General features: G+C 34.8%; 1 protein-coding gene across 25 annotated transcripts in view; it reads right to left on the bottom strand.

The window, feature by feature from the left end:
- The window catches only part of FIP1L1 (factor interacting with PAPOLA and CPSF1), a 75,406-nt gene that overhangs the window by 12,273 nt on the left and 40,771 nt on the right, over positions 1 to 22,362 (bottom strand). For 13 of the 25 annotated variants that reach the window (XM_032334304.1, XM_032334313.1, XM_032334306.1 and 10 more), the window contains 5 exons: positions 21,117 to 21,210; positions 19,288 to 19,444; positions 5,918 to 5,944; positions 3,865 to 3,919; positions 2,398 to 2,453 (listed from right to left, as the gene is read on the bottom strand). In XM_032334304.1, coding sequence (XP_032190195.1) covers positions 2,398 to 2,453; positions 3,865 to 3,919; positions 5,918 to 5,944; positions 19,288 to 19,444; positions 21,117 to 21,210 — 389 coding nt within the window. The remainder of the gene's footprint in view (positions 1 to 2,397; positions 2,454 to 3,864; positions 3,920 to 5,917; positions 5,945 to 19,287; positions 19,445 to 21,116; positions 21,211 to 22,362) is intronic. The other 12 variants (XM_032334307.1, XM_032334318.1, XM_032334325.1 and 9 more) reach the window with 1 other exon arrangement.

Below are 22,362 nucleotides of genomic sequence, written 5' to 3'. Positions count from 1 at the left end.
CATTGTAATGATAGTTAGAACCTCTATCAAGTCATATAATTATTACTTCTTTTTTGTGGGAATAATTAACTTCAATTATTCAAGATACGTTAAAAAAATCATATAAGCAGGTGTCATGGTACTTAAATATTCCTTATATATGGTAGAAATTGTATTGACCTCATTTTTTTTCAGTGCAGAAGAATTATTTTTATTTAAATTCAATTAATTAACATATAATACATTATCAGTTTCAGAGGCAGAGGTGATTCCTCAGTCTTCTATAGTAGGCAGTGCTCATTATATCACATGCCCTCCTTAATGTCCATCATTCCACAGTTTTGTTTGATTAGGATGAAGAAAATTCCTAACTTTCTTCTCATTAATTCTTGCAATATGCTTTATAATTGTTATTACCAAAGAATTCCTTCATTTAAAAAAAATGTTTCTCTCTGAGAGAGTTGGGGTTGGTAAAGAGTGAGCAGAAACTTACTGATTAAAATTTACTTTGAGAAAAGAATGCTTAATTTAATTAATATTTTTTTAAAATTAAATCTTCCACAAGGAAACTGTAGGTTATCTCAAAAACGAAGTCTTATTCTTTCTGATAGGGGATATTTGTTCATGTGTATTCAAACAAATACAGAAGGAATCTCATGACAAAGCAGAAAATAACAAGTGACAAAAAAAGGTAAAAATAAAATTTTAAATAATTTAACAATGCTTACTTACATATTACATTTTACTGTGCTGAGCACTTTAGGCTCAAACTTTATTTTACAGAGAGGGAAAATGATTTAGGTTAACTTATCCCAAGTTGCTAGGATAATATAGATCCAGGACACACCCCCCAGGTAATGGCAGGGCCTATGCTACACTGCCTCAGAGTGCAGAAAAGAAAGAGAACTTGGGAGCTTGTTGGAGATGGGGAGGTATAATCACAGAAATAACAGCTAATATTTGGGTGTTTCTTAAATGGTAGGTCTAAGGTGTTTTAATGTAGTCTCACTGAACCTCAACTTTATGAGGAAGAATTATGCTACTGAAGACCTATGAAAGGAAAAGCAAGTTTCTAACCCAAGGAGCAAGACTTTCTGGAAGCCCAGCAATAATGAATAAACAAACAACCAATCAAATAATAAAAGATTGTTATAATCATTGAAATGAGTCAACCGACCACCTTTTGATGTAAATGAATGGCATATATGTAGTTGGAATAAGGCAGGTCTGAGGGACAGTACCACACCCCAAGAGAGAAGACTCGAAGGAAAATGGAAGGATACAACTGGTACTTGAGCTGCCACCAAGATCTAGAACTCCTGGTGTGTAAATGCCATTGGAGTCATTCAGTGTTCTCCATCCCCAGTGGTACTACCTGAATATAAGACACCATCGTTTCTTCCTCTGGATTATTCCAACAGCTTCTTGCTCTCCAACTAAATCAAGCATTTATGCCAGTCCTATCTTGCTACCCACCCTACAAATCCATAATTTCCTCACAGTAAGCAGCCAGAATGGACTTTTTTCAACTGTAAGTCTAGCAATTTCATAGCTCAGCATTGAACTAAACGGCTCCTCACAGCCCTCTGAATAAGGTTGGAAATCTAAATAGCATGGCTCCAACACCCTGCATAATCTCCTGTGTCATCTCAAAGCATTCATCATGCAACTCTACACTCCAGTCACACCACATTTCCTTCAGTTCATAAAACCTACCAGGTTCTCTCTCACCCCTGTGTCTCGGGACATGATCTGAACCTTAAATCACATCATCTACCTCTTCACTCCTTCTGGAGTGGGAGACCCCTCCACTATGCTCCCATGACACCTTCTCCTGCCACCTCACTGGCTATTCCTCACTGGTCTATAAATTTGATAAGGGCAAACTTAGGTTTAGTTTACAGTACTCCTAAAACCTAGTACAATGCATAGCATTTTTTTAAATGAATAAATGATCAAGAGATCTAACCAGAAAGTGGTAACAGAAGCCCTTAGAATGGATTATGTCGTAAAGAGTGAACAGGAAAGAGGACCTGGCCAAATGATCTACAAACAAAACAAAACAAAACAGCGAGGGCAAAAGAGGAGGACAATGTTAGCTGGATGCCATGACTCAAGAAACAAAAAAGATTCTGAACAAAGACTAAGTTTGTTAACAAATCTTAAATCCTTTTAGGAAAAGGCAAGGTAAAACTATCCTTGCTGTACCATCATTTCTTAATTTTTAGAAGTACAGTTGATAAAAAATAAAAAATTATTCTGTTAAGTAACCTGGAATGTAAGACCTAGTTATTCCATTAGTATTTTTAATTGCTCCATGAGATAGTATTTTAAAAGATGGAAGTATGTTTTTATTGCTTTTAAAAATACTGAAGTACTGGTTCAAATTGAATCTGGGCAACTAAAAATAATACTTACCATTGCCATATGGAAAAGCACGTGCAGAACGACTATCATAACCAGAGGAATGTCCACTGTTGAAGAAAAATATATTTTTATGTGTTGTGAATAAGTTCTAAATTTTAACAGTTTGGTACAAATGCAAAACATCAAGGCAGAATTATGACTTTTACTTAACCATCATATAATGATAAAACTTAATTGTGTAATTTTATTTTTTAATAAAAAACAGGCTTTTAACCTCAAAACATATTAAACCTAATACCCACTTATAAAGAAAAACATAGCTTGCTAGTACTATTTAATGTGAATAATCCAATCAATTCAGCCTGACTCCCAAGATAACAGAAACTTTGAGGCTAATAGAGTACTTGAGATTTCACCAAAAGTTAGTCTTAAAAAATGATTTTAATAATTCAGAAATTCAGCCCCACTGAAAGGATAAACAAATAATACTTTTTAACATTCTGATTGAGAAAAATATATATTTAACAAAGACCTAATAAAATTAAATCCTTATATTCTCACAATTAAAACTGTTGTGAGTTGTATCATTTCCTTTTTGAAAATTCTGCATGGTTTGATCCCATTGATATAATGTTCTCACAACTTTTCTATTAATATAATTTGGATCACTTTCTCAGAAATACATTATTTTCATAAAAGTTCACTTGTTACTTAAAAGGAAACAGTACTGGCTCCCATTTTTTTTTTTTTTTTTTTTTTAGTGAATTCCATTTGCCAAGAATTGTGCTGATGTGTTATATTCACCAGCTGTTTTAATCTTCACAACTTTATTAACCCTATCTGGTAAAAGGAAACTGAGTCTCAAAGAGTAGTTATGAACCTTCCCTAGCAATACAAAGCTAGGGAATTCTGAAGCCAAAATTCGAGCCAAATCTGAGCCAAAGCCCTATGTTGTTAAACACTATACTGCCATCTGTGAGGTAAATACTCCTTAGTACAGCATTACAACTAATATAAACCAAAAATGCGGGGTATAAAAAAGAAGGTTACTGCCATGCAGAATGGATCCAAGCTTCCTCTGTGGAAGTTAAGTTACATAGAGCCGGGCCATAAGGAGTAAGGCACCTTTATTATGGTTCCTGATTATAACTATCCCTCCTTAATCCTAAAACAGACATTATTATTCATGATTACCAGTCATCTGTTTGGGTATCCCTCAAAAATTACTATAGCCAAGTTTTTACCAATCTAGAGGCTTCTTTAATCAGGGTGTCAAATCAAAGCAAGATATTTCAAAATACCATCATTTGTTTTCTCTATCCTGTTTTGTTACCGAACTTTTAAGTTCAACATCTTATAGAAAAGTAACTACCATAGATCTAGACTCATGACTGAAAAGACAGGTACTACTTAATGTTTACAAAATTAAATCTTTGAAAATACTACCAAGATATGTATTTGGCTTTTCTGGCAAAAGTCTACCAATGATAAAGTTTTACCCTATTCATACTGATTTACCTTTCTATTGTTGGTATAAGAGATGGAGGTGGAGCGCCTGGTGGAGGAGGAAAACCTGAAACATTCAATCATAAGATAAAAAAAAGTTAACAGAATGTACTTTTAATGTCAAGTGTAAAACAAAGTTGCTGCATATCACTAAATTTCTCTGGGGACATAATGTGCTTCTCTATGTTATAATGGACAGAAAAAAATGGAGCTTAAACTTAATAATAGATTTTCTGAGCAATAAAACTTTAAATGAACAATCTGGTCTAACACACAGAGCACAAACTGGGAGTCAGGACACCCGGTCTTATTTTCAGCACCACACACAGCCCATTTTGTGAGTATGAGAAAGTTAATCTCAATGCCTTACCTTATCCATATACAAAACGGTAGTAGTATTGCCAACAGATATGTTATACTTGAAATACTTTTGAAGAAAAGCAAATAAAATAGCATTTACCTCTTTCAAAAAATATTTTGTGTTTTAGATGTGTAGAAATTTCCTTACGATATATAATTATAAATAAAATCTTACCAGTAAATATATAAATGCTTAAGGCTGAGAATATCCCTCATAAAATATGTTTTAAATAGCACAACCCTAAAGAACTATTTTACAAAGAAGGGCATATAATATAGTTTTCGTTAGTTTGGAGAAAATAATTTGCAACCTTTATATCATGAAGTCTGTATTCTCAATAATTCATAATACCTAAATGAAAGAACACAGAATATGGCTAAAAGGGACCTTAACAGTTTATCTACTCTGCACTTTCAAATTCAGATAGGCAACATAAGACTTTAAGATTCAACTTAAAAAACTTAGGATACCAATTCCTTCCCAAGTTTTAACAACCCTCACTATTAGGAAATGAATTAAATTCTGGAATTTAGATCTCTCACACTACAATTCATAGGCTGTCCTCAATGAGAACCAGAAGCAATCCATTATCATATTCTCTATCGCCCTCTGCATACTTGAAAACACTTCCACTAGCCTCCTCCTTTAGTATTCTATGTAAAAATGAATCCCAGTTCTCTAAACCCTTCTCAAAGTCCATTTAAATCACTTTTTGGAACTGCTACAAGTTGTTTCAAATTCACCATGCTTATCTTCACTATACCCAATTTCAAGATCTGTAACTCCTCTATTAAGCATCTCAGAGCTATGAAGTTAAGCAATGACCACAATCCTGTCTTAAACAGCTTTTCAACCACATTTCCTTTTAAACTAGACACACCAATGGTTCTTTTATGACTTGTCCTGATAAGCCTTTTTCAGCCACACTGATAGACAATCAGCGACTTACTATTCCACAACTAAATATGTGTACTGTCCCATGCTACCTAAACTCCCCTATTTCTCTTTATCAAGGCCATTTTTGAATTCAGACAAACCCTTCCAAGCATGGTCAACTCTCCTTTTCTTTGGCTCTGGATACTGAATTCAATAACAAATACACTTGCTATCATATTTGCATCACACTCTAAAAACACTGAAAAAGTGGGGAAAACCACCCTTGGTCCCACATAAACTATTGATCACACCATTACAACAATCAACAATTTCACCACTCTAAGAACCACCATCTGACTGACCAGTTGTCTGTCTATCTAATTGTACGGTTCAGAATGTATTTTCTCACAATACTGAGTTTTGCCAGCAGGGTTAAAAAAAAAAAATCAGAAACCATGATAAAGTCTCGATAAATGATCTTACTCTTCTTTTGCAGTTGCTTTATCATATAAAAAAATTCACTGGTCTGAAAAAAAACTTTTTCATAAAAGTCTTATTTTATATTCCATACTGTTTTCTTGAACAAATTGATACGGTGAGAATTTTCTCAGAATCGCTGTTTCTACAGAAATGGGTAAGACAGGTATAAGAAAACTAAGTATCTTAATCAAAACTGGAATGAAGCAAAGGCAGAGCTGAAAATAGGACCTTGAAACCCCAATAGCCTATTCCATAGTCTAACCATATCAACACTGTCCCTCCTGTAACTCTAAGCTTGAAATTTCATGTTTATTAACAATGATGGAGAAAACATGAAAAAAGTTTTACCTGGAGGTGGTACAGTTATTGGAATACCTAAAAAACAAGTGATGAAATTTAATATAGTAATTGGATTTTATAACCTGTTATGTATTTATGCCATCACCAAAAAAAAAAAAAAAAAAAAAAAAAAAAAAAAAAAAAACCAAAAACCAAAAACCTTTGAAAATAAAACCCCTCGCCTCATTTTCCTGGCTTATTCACTCAAAAGAAGCATTCTGTTTTCTTGCAGAGGACCAACAATTCCAGTATAACATCCGACTTCCTGATGAAAACCCAGTCTAACAACTTGGTAACAAGATTTCCCCTACTAGGTATAATCACAAACAAAGGTAGACATCAGTTGAAAAAGCACACTTGTGCATTTTTAGTGCACAAATATCAAACTCCATGAAATTAACACTAAGTCTGATAATCAACATCTGATCTTATTTAGTATTTTAATCGAGAAATTATCAATGGCATCTTTATACTGAAGGTAATACAAGGTAACTCTGAAGATGATGACTTTTCACTTTAGTAACTAAATTTTGTAGGACGTTCAAATGCTGATTTGGGTCATTTTACTATTGTTGACAGGACGAGAGGAAAGGCTATGATTTGCTCTGATTTGTGGGAGTAGAAAAGGGGGATATAGCCTATTCATATATACATACACCCCCAGGGCACATTAAATGTGGACAATTTATCTATAGGAGTCAGTGAATACTAATTTGAGCGACTCTCGTTCATTTGCACACATTATAAACTTTAAGAAATATACTATGTATAAATAACATTCTCAATTTACATTGGTCAAATGTGCCCTTAAACCCTAATGTAAAAGTTATGTGACATACAAATTCTTTTTGTTTGAAGAAAAATGACATTTCTAAGCCCTTAAATCCTAACGTAAAAGTTATGTGACATACAAATTCTTTTTGTTTGAAGAAAAATGACATTTCTAAGTAGGAAAATAGAAAAAATGTTTTTTTCATGAAAAATTTTATACCATAACTTCAATGTAGAATTTTTTACTGATCCTATCTTAAAAACTGCATCAAAATTAGTCCAAAAGAGGGGAAAAAAGTCAAATTCATTAATTAAATGCATGGGAAAAAATAAGGAAAACAATTACTTTCAAATGTTTTGTCAATGGAAACATCTGTTAATAATTTGGAATTTTCCTATGCATGTTTTACCAGAATAAGAGGTTTATATAAAAAAAAAATCTTAAGGCAGCCAGTGGCTTTAAAATGGAAAATGAAACACCTGATTTAACCACCCACCCATACAATAAAAGGATATGCTAAACTTACAATACCAACAATACTGAAAACGATATGTAAAAGACATGTAAAGCCATTATTTTTCAAAAATCATTAGACCTCCAAATGTCTACTAACTCAATCTATACTTAATGGCAATTATCCTCCATCCTGAAGTTACCTTGCTGCTTCCTAAATTACTGAACTAAAAGAATCCAGCAAACAATACAAGCTACCAAGATCCCAGACACCATACTAAATGGGAAAAGAAAGGCAGAGCATATTGAACTTTCTTAATATTAATATCTACTATTAAGTAATTTTCTTTAAAACGGTATAAAGTCTTTTAGAGCACTGTTTAACTTCACTATGTGACCTAGTTTTTAAAATACATTTTTGTTTGTTTTTTATATGTATAGTAGTCCCTTCTTAGTCATGCTTTCCACAGTTTCAGTTATCCGCAGTCAACCACATTCTGGAAGCAGGTGATCCTCCTCCTTATGTACTGCCAGGTCAACAGTAGCCTAATGCTATGTATGTCACAGTGCCTATGCCATTCACCTCATTTAATCTCAGGATATAGGCATTTTATAAACTCATGTCATCATAAGAAAGGTAAGCACAGTACAACTGAGATATTTTCAGAGAGAGAAGGAGAGATCACATTCAAAAAACTTTTATTACAGGGGCACCTGGGTGGCTCAGTGGGTTAAGCCTCTGCCTTCGGCTCAGGTCATGATCTCAGGGTTCTGGGATCGAGTCCCACATCGGGCTCTCTGCTCATGGAGAGCCTGCTTCCTCCTCTCTCTCTCTCTCTCTCTCTGCCTGCCTCTCTGCCTACTTGTGATCTCTCTCTGTCAAATAAATAAATAAAATCTTTAAAAAAAAAAACTTTTATTACAGTATATTGTTATAATTGTTCTATTTTATTATTATTGTTAATCCCTTACTGTGTCGAATTTATAAATTAAGTTTTATCATAGGTTATGTATGAAGAGGAAAAAAAACATAGCATATATAAGGTTCAATGCTATCTACCATTTCAGGTACTCACTGGGAGTCCTGGGACATAGACCTTGCAGATAAAGGCGGCGGGGGGCGGGGGGGAACTACAGTATAAGGTAACTGTACGAAATTCAGCAAACCACTCTATAATCCTAATAGACTACTTAAATGAACACGTGAGCAACATATATCACTCTAACTAAAATGCACTACAGCTCACTAAAATGTGAATTCATGCAAAATAACTAAGAAATTACTAGTCAGGCCTCTCAAAATTTAGTCTTCAAAAACCTATAATCTGTCAAATTTTCAGAAAACAAAGATAAAAAGACTTATAACCAAATTATTAAATATGCCCTGAAGGTTATTAAAATTAGTCTGCTTTTTATTTTAATCTCACCACAACAGTATTATAGGACAGGTTTTTAAAAAATCAACTGGAAAGAATTCACAAAAAGAAAATTCATGCTATATGTAAAGATGTCATTCTAGTCACTATCTACTCATCACAAGGTTAGCGTGAGAACTAAAAAAGGCCCTTCTTGTGAGGGCTGTATTTCATCTAAGATATTTCAATGCAAATCTTTATTAGTAAATGTTCACTGAACAAGAGCCACAAAGTTGACGAAACACAATACAAATCAATTCTTTAGTATTATCAGATGTACTTTCAAAATGCAATATGGAAGTTTAGTATGTGACAGTGTTGGTTCAATGTAATTCTTATTCAAAACTCACGATTTAGTATTTGACTTTTGTTAGCAAAAGAAAAACAACACAAGGAAAAAGAAAATTGGTCTCAAAAATTCCTGTCCTCACTCTCAACACTCCCACCTTTCTGAGCAACACACGTGCTGCCTAACCAACAGGCTGAAATGACACGAGGGAAGTACTGTGTTTCACTGTTTCCTTTATCTGTAAAAGGAGTAGGACAAAAATGTTGATTTCCCTGGAAAGCTTTGCATAACAGTAATAAGAGTAAGATTTCTAGTACTGTAGGCCAAAGCTTTTGGAAAAGTAAGATTCAAGTTCTAACAGGACTGGATAGATTATTGGTTTTGAAACTTTAGTGACCATCAGAAGCACCTGGAGTTGGTTAAAACACAGACTGCTGGGTCTGCTGAATTTCTGATTCAGTAGGTCTGGAATGGGGTCCGAGAATCTGCATTCCTAACAAGGAGATGCAGATGTTGCTGAGCAGCGACCATACTTCGAGAATCAATAAATCAGATCCTAAACCTCTCTACAGATTGCACTGCTTAACAGCTCAATATTCAATACACATAAATTCCATTTCAAATTTTCATGAAACGAACAAAGCATGTGACACCCTTAAGTAAAATAATTGAGCTATATGATAGCCTATGCTAACTATCTGGCATCCTTGAAAGAATCAGATTGACTTTTTCCAGTAATGCACACTCTTCAGGGGAAAGCATGTGGTGCTGGTGGTGGTGGGGGGACCTGAAATTCTATTTGGGAACTAAAGGAACTGAAGCAAAGAAATAGAAAGGCAGCAGCCCTGTGATATTTTTGTTCTTGTTTTGTTTTAAAGATTTTATTTATTTTACAGACAGAGATTACAAGTAGACAGAGAGGCAGGCAGAAAGAGGAAGGGAAGCAGGCTCCCTGCTGAGCAGAGAGCCCCGACACAGGGCTCGATCCCAGGACCCCGAGATCATGACCTGAGCTGAAGGCAGAGACTTTAACCCACTGAGCCACCCAGGCGCCCCATACTTTTTGAAAGGTATTTAACTATATTTTTAAAATTTGCACAAAATAGAGGCTCTGCTGTCAACAACAACAACAAATAAAAACTGTGTATAAACTCATTCTCAATGTAGCCCATCATTGTTTTTCTAAGGCAGAAAAGAGTTTATATATGCTAGGGTAGCCTCTGATACAGCCTTTAAGGATCCCTGATAGCAGATATTTAAGCTTTTTTCCCCCAAAGATTTTACTCATTTATTTGACAGGGAGAGACATAGTGAGAGAGGGAACACAAGCAGGGGGAGTGAGAGAGGGGGAAGCAGGCTTCCTGCCAAGCAGGGATCCTGATGTGGGGCTCGATCCCAGGACCCTGAGCGGAAGGCAGACGCTTAATGACTGAGCTACCCAGGTGCCCCTATTTATGCCTTTTTATACCTTTGGTATTTATACCCTCCCCCTGAGTATGGGCTGCATATAATGACTTATTTCTAACAAACAAAATCCAGCAAAATGATGGGATGTCACTTCTGTGACTAGACTAAAGACAGTGACTTCTATTTTGCTGGAATCCTCTACGGTTTTCTTGGCATGCATGCTTTCCTGAAGCAAGCTGCCATGTAGGAGAGGAAGTGAATCCTGATTGTAACAAAGAGGTGAATAATCTTGAAAAAGAGTATTTCCTCAGTGAGGCCTATGAGATGACCATCCCAAAGTCTGTGGCAGACTGAAGCAGAGGACCCAGCAAGCCTTCCCCACATTCCTAACTCACGAAAACTGTTCAATAAATATATTTTGTTTTAAGTCACTACGTTCTGGAGTGGTTTGTTACTCCGCAACAACTAACAAATATGTGTTAATAACTACCTATCATTTCTTTATTAAGTTCAAGTGAAAGAAAACATGGCAGAATTATGCAAATTATGCTTCCAATTTCTCACTAGTAACTTCTAAATTTCATCAGCACATTTATTATGTCACAAATCTGAGCTTGCTCATTTTAATCCTAACTGATTTCTACTTCTAAGTCAAGCCTGTAAGTAAATTCTGCACAAAGAAATTGAGTACATAAAGTCAAGGTTTATAAAAATCTTTAAATATTACCTTCCAGTGCTCGCTTCGGCAGCACATATACTAAATATTATCTTCCACTACATGCTTTTCTGTGCATCAATCTTACACACACACACACAGAGTCTAACATCTGCCCTTTAAAAATAACAGCCTATTTTGAGTTTACTGAGAATACTGATAGGCTACTGGGTTTTTTTTAATATTAAAAAAAGAGAGAGAGAGAGAAGATAAGTACAGTTCTTAAAAATCTCAAGGAATTCAGGACACCTGGGTGACTCAGTTGGTTAAGCAGCTGCCTTTGGCTCAGGTCACAATCCGGGGGGTCCTGGGATCAAGTCCCACATCAGGCTCCTTGCTCAGCGGGGAGCCTGCTTCTCTCCTTGCTTGTATACACACTCACTCTCTCTCTCTCCCCCTCTCTGTGACAAACAAATAAATAAAACCTTAGAAAAATTTTTTTCAAGGGAATTCTTTTTTAAAGGTACTTCTGGAAAATCTATTTTTGGCAAAAAGCATCAGTTAATAAGCAGATTTGCTGAGTAAGACCAAAAATCTTATAGAACTATAAAAATTAGCTTAATAAATATTATATTCATAAATTAACTTCTCAAAATTGTACTTTCTCAAGCGTGCGGATAATATTCATCCAGAATAGTCCAAGCTTCTGCCAAAGCAGCAGTTCTTAAAGTGTCACCTGGAGATTCCAGGCAGTCCCTAAGATCCTTTTAAGGAATCTGCAAGGTTAAAACTACTTTCATAAAAATACTAAGATGTTATTTGCTATTTTCATGCTCATTCTCTTACAAGTGTCCAATAAAGTATTCTAGAGGCTACATGACATGTAAAATGACAAAATATTTAATGCAGAAACAAAACGGGAGAATCCATTTTTTTTCTATTAAGCCACACAGTTATATATATATATAAAAAAAAAAAGTTTGTCAAAGTGTAAAACAAGACCACTCTTTACACTACATGTTAATGCTAATATGTAATGGGTTTATTATGAGTATTTTTTACATAACATTTTAACCTCACAGCTTTCTAATACAAAAAATATATGTACTATGCATAAATAAAAGCTCTTTGGGAGACTGTAGTAATTTCTTTTTAGTGTATAAAGTGCTCTCTGACCAAAAAGTTTAAGAGCCACTGTGCTGGAACTAGACTACTAACAGAAAACTAATCTACAATGTAGGCTTTAGAGGAAATGCCAAAAGACTACAGATGTGAGCTGCCTTTCTCCCTAACCCTATGTGTGTCACTGCTACAACCTCAAATCATCAAGATATTTAAGGAATGAACACAATTTTTAAGTGCATATAATTCAAAGTACTACATGACTAGTGAGACACTAATGTACTTGGTAATAGTTTTTAGGACTAAATTTAGGAATTCCTTCTAAAATGCAGAATTGCACCCATTTTAAGCTCTAGATAAACAGCTAAACCCTATATCCACCTTTAAAAGCAGGGATCATTGTTCTCTGTGGTCTGCACTAATTGGACTATTTAGTATCTCAGTAAGGCAAAGAGCCTTCCTCAACTTAATGGAATCCTGAGCTAGATTTTAACTGTTCTGAAGATTTACAGAACCACAGCCACATGAGCCTTGATTTTTATTAGTATAACAAGAAATGAGCTAAAATAAATCTAGTCTTCTCTCTTTCAATAAACTCTATTATTAAAAATGAAGATAAAATAGGATGATACTAAGAAAATTAACATTTGAAAATCTAAAGTTAAGGTTTATATTTAGTTTGTACATAGTTAAAAAAAATAGTTAACAAACATTAAATTACTTTAAAAAACAAGATAAGCCAGACACAGGACAAACACTGTAATGATTTCACTTACACGAAGTACCTACAATAGGCAAATTCACAGAGAAAGAAAGAATAGAGGCCATGGGAGCTGGGGGATGGGGTAAAGGTTACTGTTTACTAAGTACAATTGCATTATGCATAATGAAAAAGTTTTAGGTATACATCATAGTGATGGTTATACAACTTTGTCAATGTATTTAATGCCAATGAACTGGAGACTTACTGATAGTTAGAATAATTAAGTACTATGTATATTTTTACCACATAAAAAAGTACCATAAAATCAACTGCACTATAACACGAATCTTTTAATTTTACAATTCTTCTTCCAATAAACAAGTATATCACAACTGGTTTATTCAGTAAACAGACTTAACACAAATCAGGCAAACAGCAAAATCTGAGCTAACTGGATTAAAAAAAAAAAAAAAAATCTGGTTCCTGCTCTTTACAGGCTCCATAAACTTCTCTACCCAGAAATATAGATGCACGCACTTCAATATGAGGGGAAAAGTTAAAAGGAAAAAACCAAACAACTTTTAACAGACACGTTTTTGGGGTGAATATACATACACATGATACCATGATTCAATTCAAAACAGTTAACAAAACAGGCTTTTGGACAAAACCGCCTGCTAGTTCTGCTATTTCCTAGCTACTGCTTAAACTCGTTTGAGTCCTGGTTTCTCTTCTGTAAAATCAGAATAAAATCTATTTCAGTTGTTATCAAGGAGCATACTGCATTAATACATGAAATGTGCTCAGAACAGTACCTTTAATAATAAATAAGCATTCAATAAATATTAGCTGCTATTAGCTACTACAAGTGACCCTTGAACAACAGGCTTTGAACTGCACAGATCCACTTATACATAAATTTTTTTTTTTTTAAGATTTTAAAATTTATTCATGAGAGAGAGAGAGAGAAAGAAAGAGGCAGAGAGAGCACAGCAAGGGGAGAGGCAGAGGGAAAGGGTGAGGCAGACTCCCCGCTGAGCCAGGAGCCTGACATGGGGCTCCAACCCAAGACCTGGAGATCATGACCTGAGCTGACGGCAGACACTTAACCATCTGAGCCGCCCAGGCTCCCCATATGTTGATTTTCTTATAGTACAGACCTATAAATGCATTTTATTTTCTTTATGATATTAACATTTTCTTTACTCTGCCTACCTTTATTATAAGAATACAGGCTTTTATAATAAGGCTATAAAACAGCCTTACGGTAAATACAGAGAAAGTCTTGAATGGTCTGGAAAGGAGACCAAACCAGCCACCATATTCCCTTAAGCCAAAGGCTAATCCAGAGCAAGGCTCTTATAACCCTCCTCAATAACATAAAAAACATAAAAATAACATAACATAAAAAATATGTGTTAACTGACTGTTTGTTATTAGTAAAGCTTCCAGTCAACAATGGGCTATCAGTAATGTAGATTTTTGACCGGGGTTGGTGGCCCAAGGGTCAGTTAAATTTCTACTATTACTCTACTATTACACTGAAAGCATGAAGCCCCAAATAGGGGTGTAGCAGATCATTTCTGTATTTGTCTCATCATATACAGGCCTATAGCCTTGAAAGCATATGCATTTGAAACATATTTTAATGTTTAAATTCTCAAAGGATTTTTTTCCTTTTTGCATTTAGTATTTCTCAAGAAAGCAAAAAGGAAACCCAAGGTTTCTCTAAGAAAAATGGAGTACTTCTTAAGGCAAACTTATAAAAAGACTCCTCAACCACAGCTTTCTTTTATTAGCGGCTTATGATTCTAACGGTGATCTAAATCACAGTGACCTCTATAAAATATATTGTAATCACGTGGTTCTGTGGTAAATGGTCACTGAAAATATGGCTTTAATCTCAAGTCCTATAGTCCATAGGTAAGGATCTATGTAGCCATACTGTTATGGAAAAGCTCAGAACCACTCTGATAAGTGTCTGGGTGACTGTACCAACTGTCAATCTAAAAGTCTCTCTGGTGTTATGGATACAGATATATGTCACCTCAATCAGCTATCCAATTTAGGGAACGCCAAGTATACAAAAGATCTTTGTGACTAGCATTGTTGGGAAACATTGACGGAAATGCAAACCACCTTCTCTCCCAACAGCTCACAATCTAGTAAAAGTAAGGAGTAATTCAGATAGTCTCAATCTCCAGATACTTGGGTTTTTGTATGAATTGGTGTCTCCCTGCCACCAGCAAATATACCACAGTTAGATACTGCTTTTAAACCAGCATCAAAATTCATTTCAATCAGTATCCTTAAATGCTGACAGAACAGCATGACAAAATAAGCAATCAAAGGAAATGTGGATAGGTATTTAAAATATGGAAAGCATGTAATTGAAAATTAACATTACCGGCATACCTCATTTTACTGTGCCCTCTTTACTGCGTTCCGTAGTTACTGTGTTTTTAACAAACTGAAGGTTTGTGGCAACACTATTTCAGCAAGTCCACTGGAGTCATTTCCCAGAAGGGTTTGTAATATCATGTCTTTGTGTCACATTTAAGGTAATTGTCACAGTATTTCAAACTTTTATACTATTTTATTTGTTATGGTGCTTTCTGATCAGTAATCTTTTGACGGTACTACTGTAACTGTTTTGGGACATCACAAACTCTTATCATATATAAAATGGCAATCAACATATGTTGTTTGTGTTCTGACTGCTTGACTAATTGGCCATTGTCTTATCTCTTTCCTTCTCCAGAGACACAGTAACAAAATTAGGCCAGTTAATAACCCTACACTGGCCTCTAAGTATTCAAGTGAAAGGAAGAGTCACACATCTCTCTCTTTAAATCAAAAGCTAGAAATGACTAAGTTTAGGGAGGAAGGTATGTCAAAAGCAGACTGGCTGAAAGCTAGGCCTCTTGTAACATACAGTCAAATTGTAATGCAAAAGAAAAGTTCTTGAAGGAAATTAAAAGTGCTACTCCAATGAACACACAACCGTTAAGAAAGGAAAACAGCCTTACTGTAAATACAGGGAAAGTCTTGAATGGTCTGGAGAGGAGACCAAACCAGCCACCATATTCCCTTAAGCCAAAGGCTAATCCAGAGCAAGGCTCTTACAACCCTCCTCAATTCTATGAAGGCTGACAGAGGTGAGTTGGCTGTAGAAAAATAGTGTGAAGCCATCAGAGGCTGGTGCATGAGGTCTGAGGCAAGAAGCCATCTCCAGAACACAAAGTGCAGGGTGAAGCAGCATGTGCTGATGGACAAGGGGCAGCAAGTTCCCCAGAAGACCCAGCTAAGGGAATTCATAAAGGTGGCCACACTAAACAGCAGATTTTCATGGAGACAAAATAGCCTTCTGGTGGAAGGAGATGCCATTGCGGACTTTCACAGCTGGAAAGAAGTCAAGGCCTGGCTTCAAAGTTTCAAAGGAGAGGCTGACTCTCTGGTGAGGGGCTAATGCAGCTGGTGACTTTAAGTTCAAATAAATGCTCACCATTCTGAAAGTCCTAGGGCCCTTAAGAATTAACCTAACTCCACTCTGCCTGTGCTGTAGAAATGGAACAACAAAGCCTGACGACAGCACATCTGTTGACAACATGGTTTACTGAACATTTCAAGCCCACCGATGAGTCTACTGCTCAGAAAAAAAGATTCCTTTCCAAATATTACTGCCGATCCACAGTGTACCCGGTCACCTAAGAGCTCTCTCTCTGTTGAGACATACAGTAACAAGATTAATGTTTTCATGCCTCATAACAAAATATCCATTCTGCAGCCCATGGATCAAGGACTCATTTAGACTTTCAAGTCTTACTACTGAAGAAAAACATTTCATAGGACTACAGCTGCCACAGACAGAGTGATTCCTCTGATGGATCTGGGCAAAGTAAGTTGAAAACCTTCTGGAAAGGATTCATCATCTTCATCATTCGAGATGCCATTAAACATTCATGATTCATGGAGAAAGATCCAAATAGCCACATGAACAGGAGTTTGGAAGAAGTGGATTCCAAACCTCATGGAGGACTTTAGGGGTTCCAGACTTCAGCAGAGGAAGGAAGTGCAGGTGTGGTGGAAATAACAAGAGAACTAGAATGAGAAGTGGAGCCTGAAGACGGGACTGCACTGTTGCAGGCTCATGATAAAACTAGAACAGATGAGGGGTTGCCTCTCCTGGGAGAGCAAAAAAAAAAAAAGTGGTTTCTTGACATGGAACCTATTCCTGGTAAAGATGCGGTGAAGACTGTTGAAATGGCCAAAGAAGGATTCAGAATATTACCTAAACTTAGTTGAAAAAACAGCAGCAGAGTTTGGGAGGATTGACTTCAATTTGGAAGGAGTGTCTACTGTGAGTAAAATACTATCAAACCGCATCACTGCTACAGAGAAACCAACTGTTCATTAAAGGAAGAGTCAATGGTTGTGGCAAACTTCACTGTTGTCTTATAAAAAACTGCCACCCCAACCCTCAGCAACCACCACCCTGATCAGTCAGCAGTCACCAACATCAAGGCAAGGCCCTAACATCAGCAAAAAGGTTATGACTCACTTAAAGCTCAGAGGGTGGTTAGCATTTTTCAGCAACAAAGTTCTTTTTAATTAATGTATTGTTTTTTAGACATAATGCTACTGCACCAATCAGCAGACTACAGAAGAGTATGAACATAACTTTTATATGCACCGAGAAACCAAAATTTCATTTTGATTCTTTTTATTGTGGTGGTGTAGGACTGTAAGATCTCCGAAGTAAGCCTGTAAATAAATAACTTAAAAAAAAAAATAAGGAGTGTTACTCTACAGTATAATGCCATAGAGAATCTGAACATTATTAAAAGATATTATCTTTATAAACAGAAGTTATATGGCAAAGAAATGGAGTAGTCTTGTCATTTTGGAAGAAAGCGTGCTTCTAAATAATGCCAGCACCTATAAGCAATATCCTACAGAGCGTCTAAATATTCTTATACCAAAAATGTCTTTATTTTTTCACCATTTTCATACCTTCTCTCTCTCATATCACTTACTCTCTCATAACAGCTAGTGCTGACTATATAAACTGTTAGCAATCTGGGGATATACTACGCTAGCTAGCAATAAAAAAATTATTTTTAATCACCTTTAATACCTACTAAAGTTAAAATAAGATTACCAAGCAATCCAGCATAACACTATTATCAAATACATTGATTATCTTTTAGTGTCATTAGATCAAATATGTTCAGAATTAACTATTTCTACATTTTATCATGTTCAGTAGACAAAGGACTCGTTTATGAATCACTAAGTTTTCATTCCATACCCTTTTCCTTTGGTTAGTTCTCATCATATGGAAGACCCAAGAGTCATGGGTCCAATTACAACTTCTGAAATGGTTTATGCTCCAGAATAATAAACTCGTTAAATTTTAGAAATAAAGTTGTCTGGAGTAAGCACCTCCAACTTATTCAGTCTTCTCTTTCCTCTGTTTCCGAGACAACGCAGTCTCTAAAACCAGTCATTTTTCATAATAATTCTTATCCATTTTAAAGATAAAATTGACAATGGAAGAGAATCAAAGGTGCTGTGGCTGTGGGGCCAATGCAAGAGTTGACATTTAGAGACCAAGGATGAAGACTAGAAGACTACTCAGACCCCTTGTTTGCCTAGGTACTCTGATCATAACTGGCACCTTAAAACAAGCATGGCTCTCTCAAAATGACTATGTGGACATGGCTCTGCAGTATGAACTGATTTTACTAAAAGAAAGCAAATTTTAGCATTTCTCACATGTGTAGTTATAATTAAAAGCGAGATAGTTTTTATCATTTACTATTGGCATTTTCTGTAGGAAGAAAGTAGTTACTATCTCAATCAGCCTTATTAGTTTCATTAAAAACTGATGAAAGGGAATAAATACTGGAAGCTTACTGGGAATAATGTAACAAAGGCCAATGGATATAAGGTTGAAAAAGTAAAATTTAGGGTTTACTTGTGAATTTTTCTAGTGCCGCCAATAAAATAATAAATAATCAAAAGTGGCTCAAAATACGAAAGAAATTTCTCTGTCTTGTTTAAAAGCAGTTAAGTACCAGGTACCTGGCACCCAGAAGCAATCTCCTAAAAGGAAATCAGTATACAAAGATGAACAGACTGAGATTTTCACTTCACAGGATATATTTTTTTTTCACTTCACAGGATATATTTTTTTTAAACCTACTCCAATTCTAACTAAAACTTTTTTCAAAACAAGTTAACATGGTTTATAATTCAATATGGATTTATACATAAAATTTGCAACTTTAGTGATCACAATCATACTCTTAGATCACAATTTTAGTTATCTATCCTTTCTTCTCTATTTTAGTGTATTCTCTTTGCTATGCTGAAATAGCACATATAGATCTGTTTCACTGTGAATCTATTGAAGATTTAACATAGTAAATTTCCTATCAATTTTAATGCAGTATAATCAATAAAGATTTTTCATATATTTTAATTGTTAGAATTAAAAATAAAAGAAACACTCATGATTTTCTTTTTCCCCAAAATCAGATGTCTTATTTACTATTTACCTGGTGGTGGAATCAGAGGTGGAGCAGTGCTGACAGTTGGAGGAGGTGGAAGAAATGGAGGAGGTGGAAGGTGGGTGGGAGGAGCTCCTGGGGGGAAAAATGGAGGTGGTTTGCTAAAATTGTTGTCTACTTCAGTAGCAGATCTTTCAGAAAGGACCTAAAATTAAGCATAGTTAATTTAAAAAGTGAGTGAGTGTTCTAATCTAAGATTAAAAACTCAGTAAATTCATTTTATTTAATTTAAGAAATAAAGTAAAAAGCTTTATTCATAGACACATATTTTGGGGAGGCAGAAGTAACTTTTTCCATGTGTGTGCTATGTGTGTGTATATACAGATGTGAGTATACATGCACTCACACTTTTTAAAATGTCCATATACAAAGCCTAGAAAAAAAATGAATCATTACTCAAAAGAAGAACTAAAAACATTCTAAACAAGAGTACTTCTAAATTTAACCACTTTATAAATATAATGAGTATTACCTTTGTTACCCAACCAAGCGACGGTACTCAAATTAAGTCAATATAATCATTAGTTACAAATACCAGCGTTAGGAAATAAACATGGATGCGGAGATAAATATCCACTGTACTAGGGCTTCTTATCATCAGGTTGCACACATTAACCAGGTGCAAGTAAACAGGCAGCCAGATATGTAAGTAACTTTTTCATGTGAATCTTGTAACTTTAAGAACAAGAGTTTATACTTGAAAAGTAAATGTGTTTACAAAATACTGATCTATATAAACAGGTAAGGGGCAGGTAGCAAATCTATAGGAGTGACGCACAGAAATCTGGATTTTTAAGGTTCCCTGAGGGATTCTGATGTGCAAACACATTTGGGAAACAGCATAAATGGGCAACATAATGTTGTGCATTTAATTTCTACTTCTACAATCTTTGTGGGCTAAAGGTTATCATTTAAACATATAATCCCTCTTTTCATTAATTTTCCTGCATTTAAATACAATAATTTCTGTAATGCTTATGCTGATAAGCTATTTTTCAAAGTAGGGAACAGAATTATTTTAAGAAATTATGGCATTTTAATGGTGGGGGAAAGAAAAGAGGACTATCTTCCAGTTTAGAAATGTTTACCCTTAAACATGCTAAAAAGAAAAGATGAATTTACTAAAAGTAATGAGAATCAAAACACTTTGAAATTTTTTTAAGGTACTCAGGAAAAGGTAATAATAAAAAACAGTAATGATCAAACTAACAGCTGAAAGTCTCAGTCACTAAAATTCTAACTTGAATCCAAGTTACTAGTATCGCTTTCATTCTTTCCCTTGAAAACAAAGGAAATCTACTTCCCCCCCAAAATTACAGGTTAAGCTATGGTATATCCACAAAATGAAACTATCATGAAGGAATTTTCAGTATTTTTAAAAATATGGGCAATGCAAATGATAATTTTAAAAAAAGATACACAAATGGTAATCATAAAGTATATTCTAATCTTGTCTGGTGACAAAGAAGAGATGTACCAGAGTGTTAAAAGTGGTTATCTTTATATGCTAGATTTATTGGCGGTTTTACTGTCTTCTTTACACGTTTCCCATATTTTCCCTTTTTTTGGTCCAATTAACCTACATATTGTGTTTATAGCAAAGGAAAAGAAATCTTACCAAAGATCCAAAGGCAATAAATTTTAATGGGAATAGCTTTTATAATAAAAGGGTAATTAGCTCCATATTTTAAATTTCTTGGCAGTACCTAAAATACCGAACATATAGCATAGCACTAGAAATGTATATGGAATAAATTAAATTAGAATATGGATATAATCCTTCAGTTTAAAAATTAATAATTTTGAAAATACAAAACCTGTATGTTGCTGTTTTCATTTGCCCGTCGCCTTCCTTCAACTCGGCTAATTGTTATAGTTTGACCAATAACATCAATTGCCCCAGGTAATCTCCTGTAACACAGAAATTAAATCAATTTAGTTTCACTTAATTAGATGTTTGAAAAATAACACAAATATTAGGTGAGAAATGAAATTTAAGACCTTTTGCAATGTACTTTAAAATAAAACCAGATCACAAAACACACTTGAAAAAAAAAAAAACTTCACTAAAGTTAGATCTCATTACTTTGTACTGTCATTAAAAACTAAGCTTTATTAATAAGCTGGAACCAATGTATCCAAAGATGATAACGTTAAAGAATTTTCATAGGTTTTCTTTTAAATTTACTATTTTTTAATAGTCTCCAACTAAATTTATCTTTGTGAAATTCTATCAGGTAGCAAATGCAAAGCGAATGGAAATCACGTTTTGGCTCCATAATTATACAACATATTACAGTTCTAGTACAGAAACTCCCAACTAAAATTCTCCCAAAAGACCTGAAAAGAAATAATGCTCATTTTGATACACACTGTATTTTTCTTAGTGATTTATTCCAACCATTAGAAAGCATAAAAGGGATCCAATATTCCATTTCTGATAACCTGCCTTTAAATAGAAAACTTTAAATATTTAAATGCCTGCCCCACTCCAATTGTATTTATAATCAATTAAAGTTTAAGTATATGAGTAGATGGAAAAATAGTCTATCACAAAATAATGCTGCAAATTGCATTAGGAGAGGCCAGTAAGTTAAATTTTAAAAAATACTGTTAAGTCAGTAGTTAAGGATTTTATTAAAGTATATATGCTTAACAAGATACAGAAGTCACTTGAAGGAAGAAGCATGAAAAATGGATGCAAATTAGATCAATTTGTCTTCATTTCTGTTTTAGTTCTGAACAGTTCTGACTTTAAAAACTTTAAACCAAAGTACCATGGTTCCTTCCATCGTCACCAGATAGGTTTTTACAACAACTAGTAACAGTGACTATTTGTAGAATGTCTACACATTATACCTAAACCTCACAATAAGCCTTCACTTAACAAACTACTGTATACTTGCTAGAGATGTTAAAGCTACGGCTCACAGTGATGTCACTGACATCAGTAATAATTAAATGGCAAAACTAACTTTGAAATCTTAATCCTTCTGATTCCAAAGCCTTCCCTTGAGCTATGTATGCTCCCTCCTTGCAAGATAACTGGTTTTTAGACATTTG

This window comes from Mustela erminea, chromosome 2 (assembly GCF_009829155.1).
Source record: "Mustela erminea isolate mMusErm1 chromosome 2, mMusErm1.Pri, whole genome shotgun sequence".
In the NCBI taxonomy this organism is placed as follows: Eukaryota; Metazoa; Chordata; class Mammalia; order Carnivora; family Mustelidae; genus Mustela; species Mustela erminea.
The sequence above is the reverse complement of the archived record's forward strand: the minus strand, read 5'-3'. Positions and strand labels throughout refer to the sequence as shown.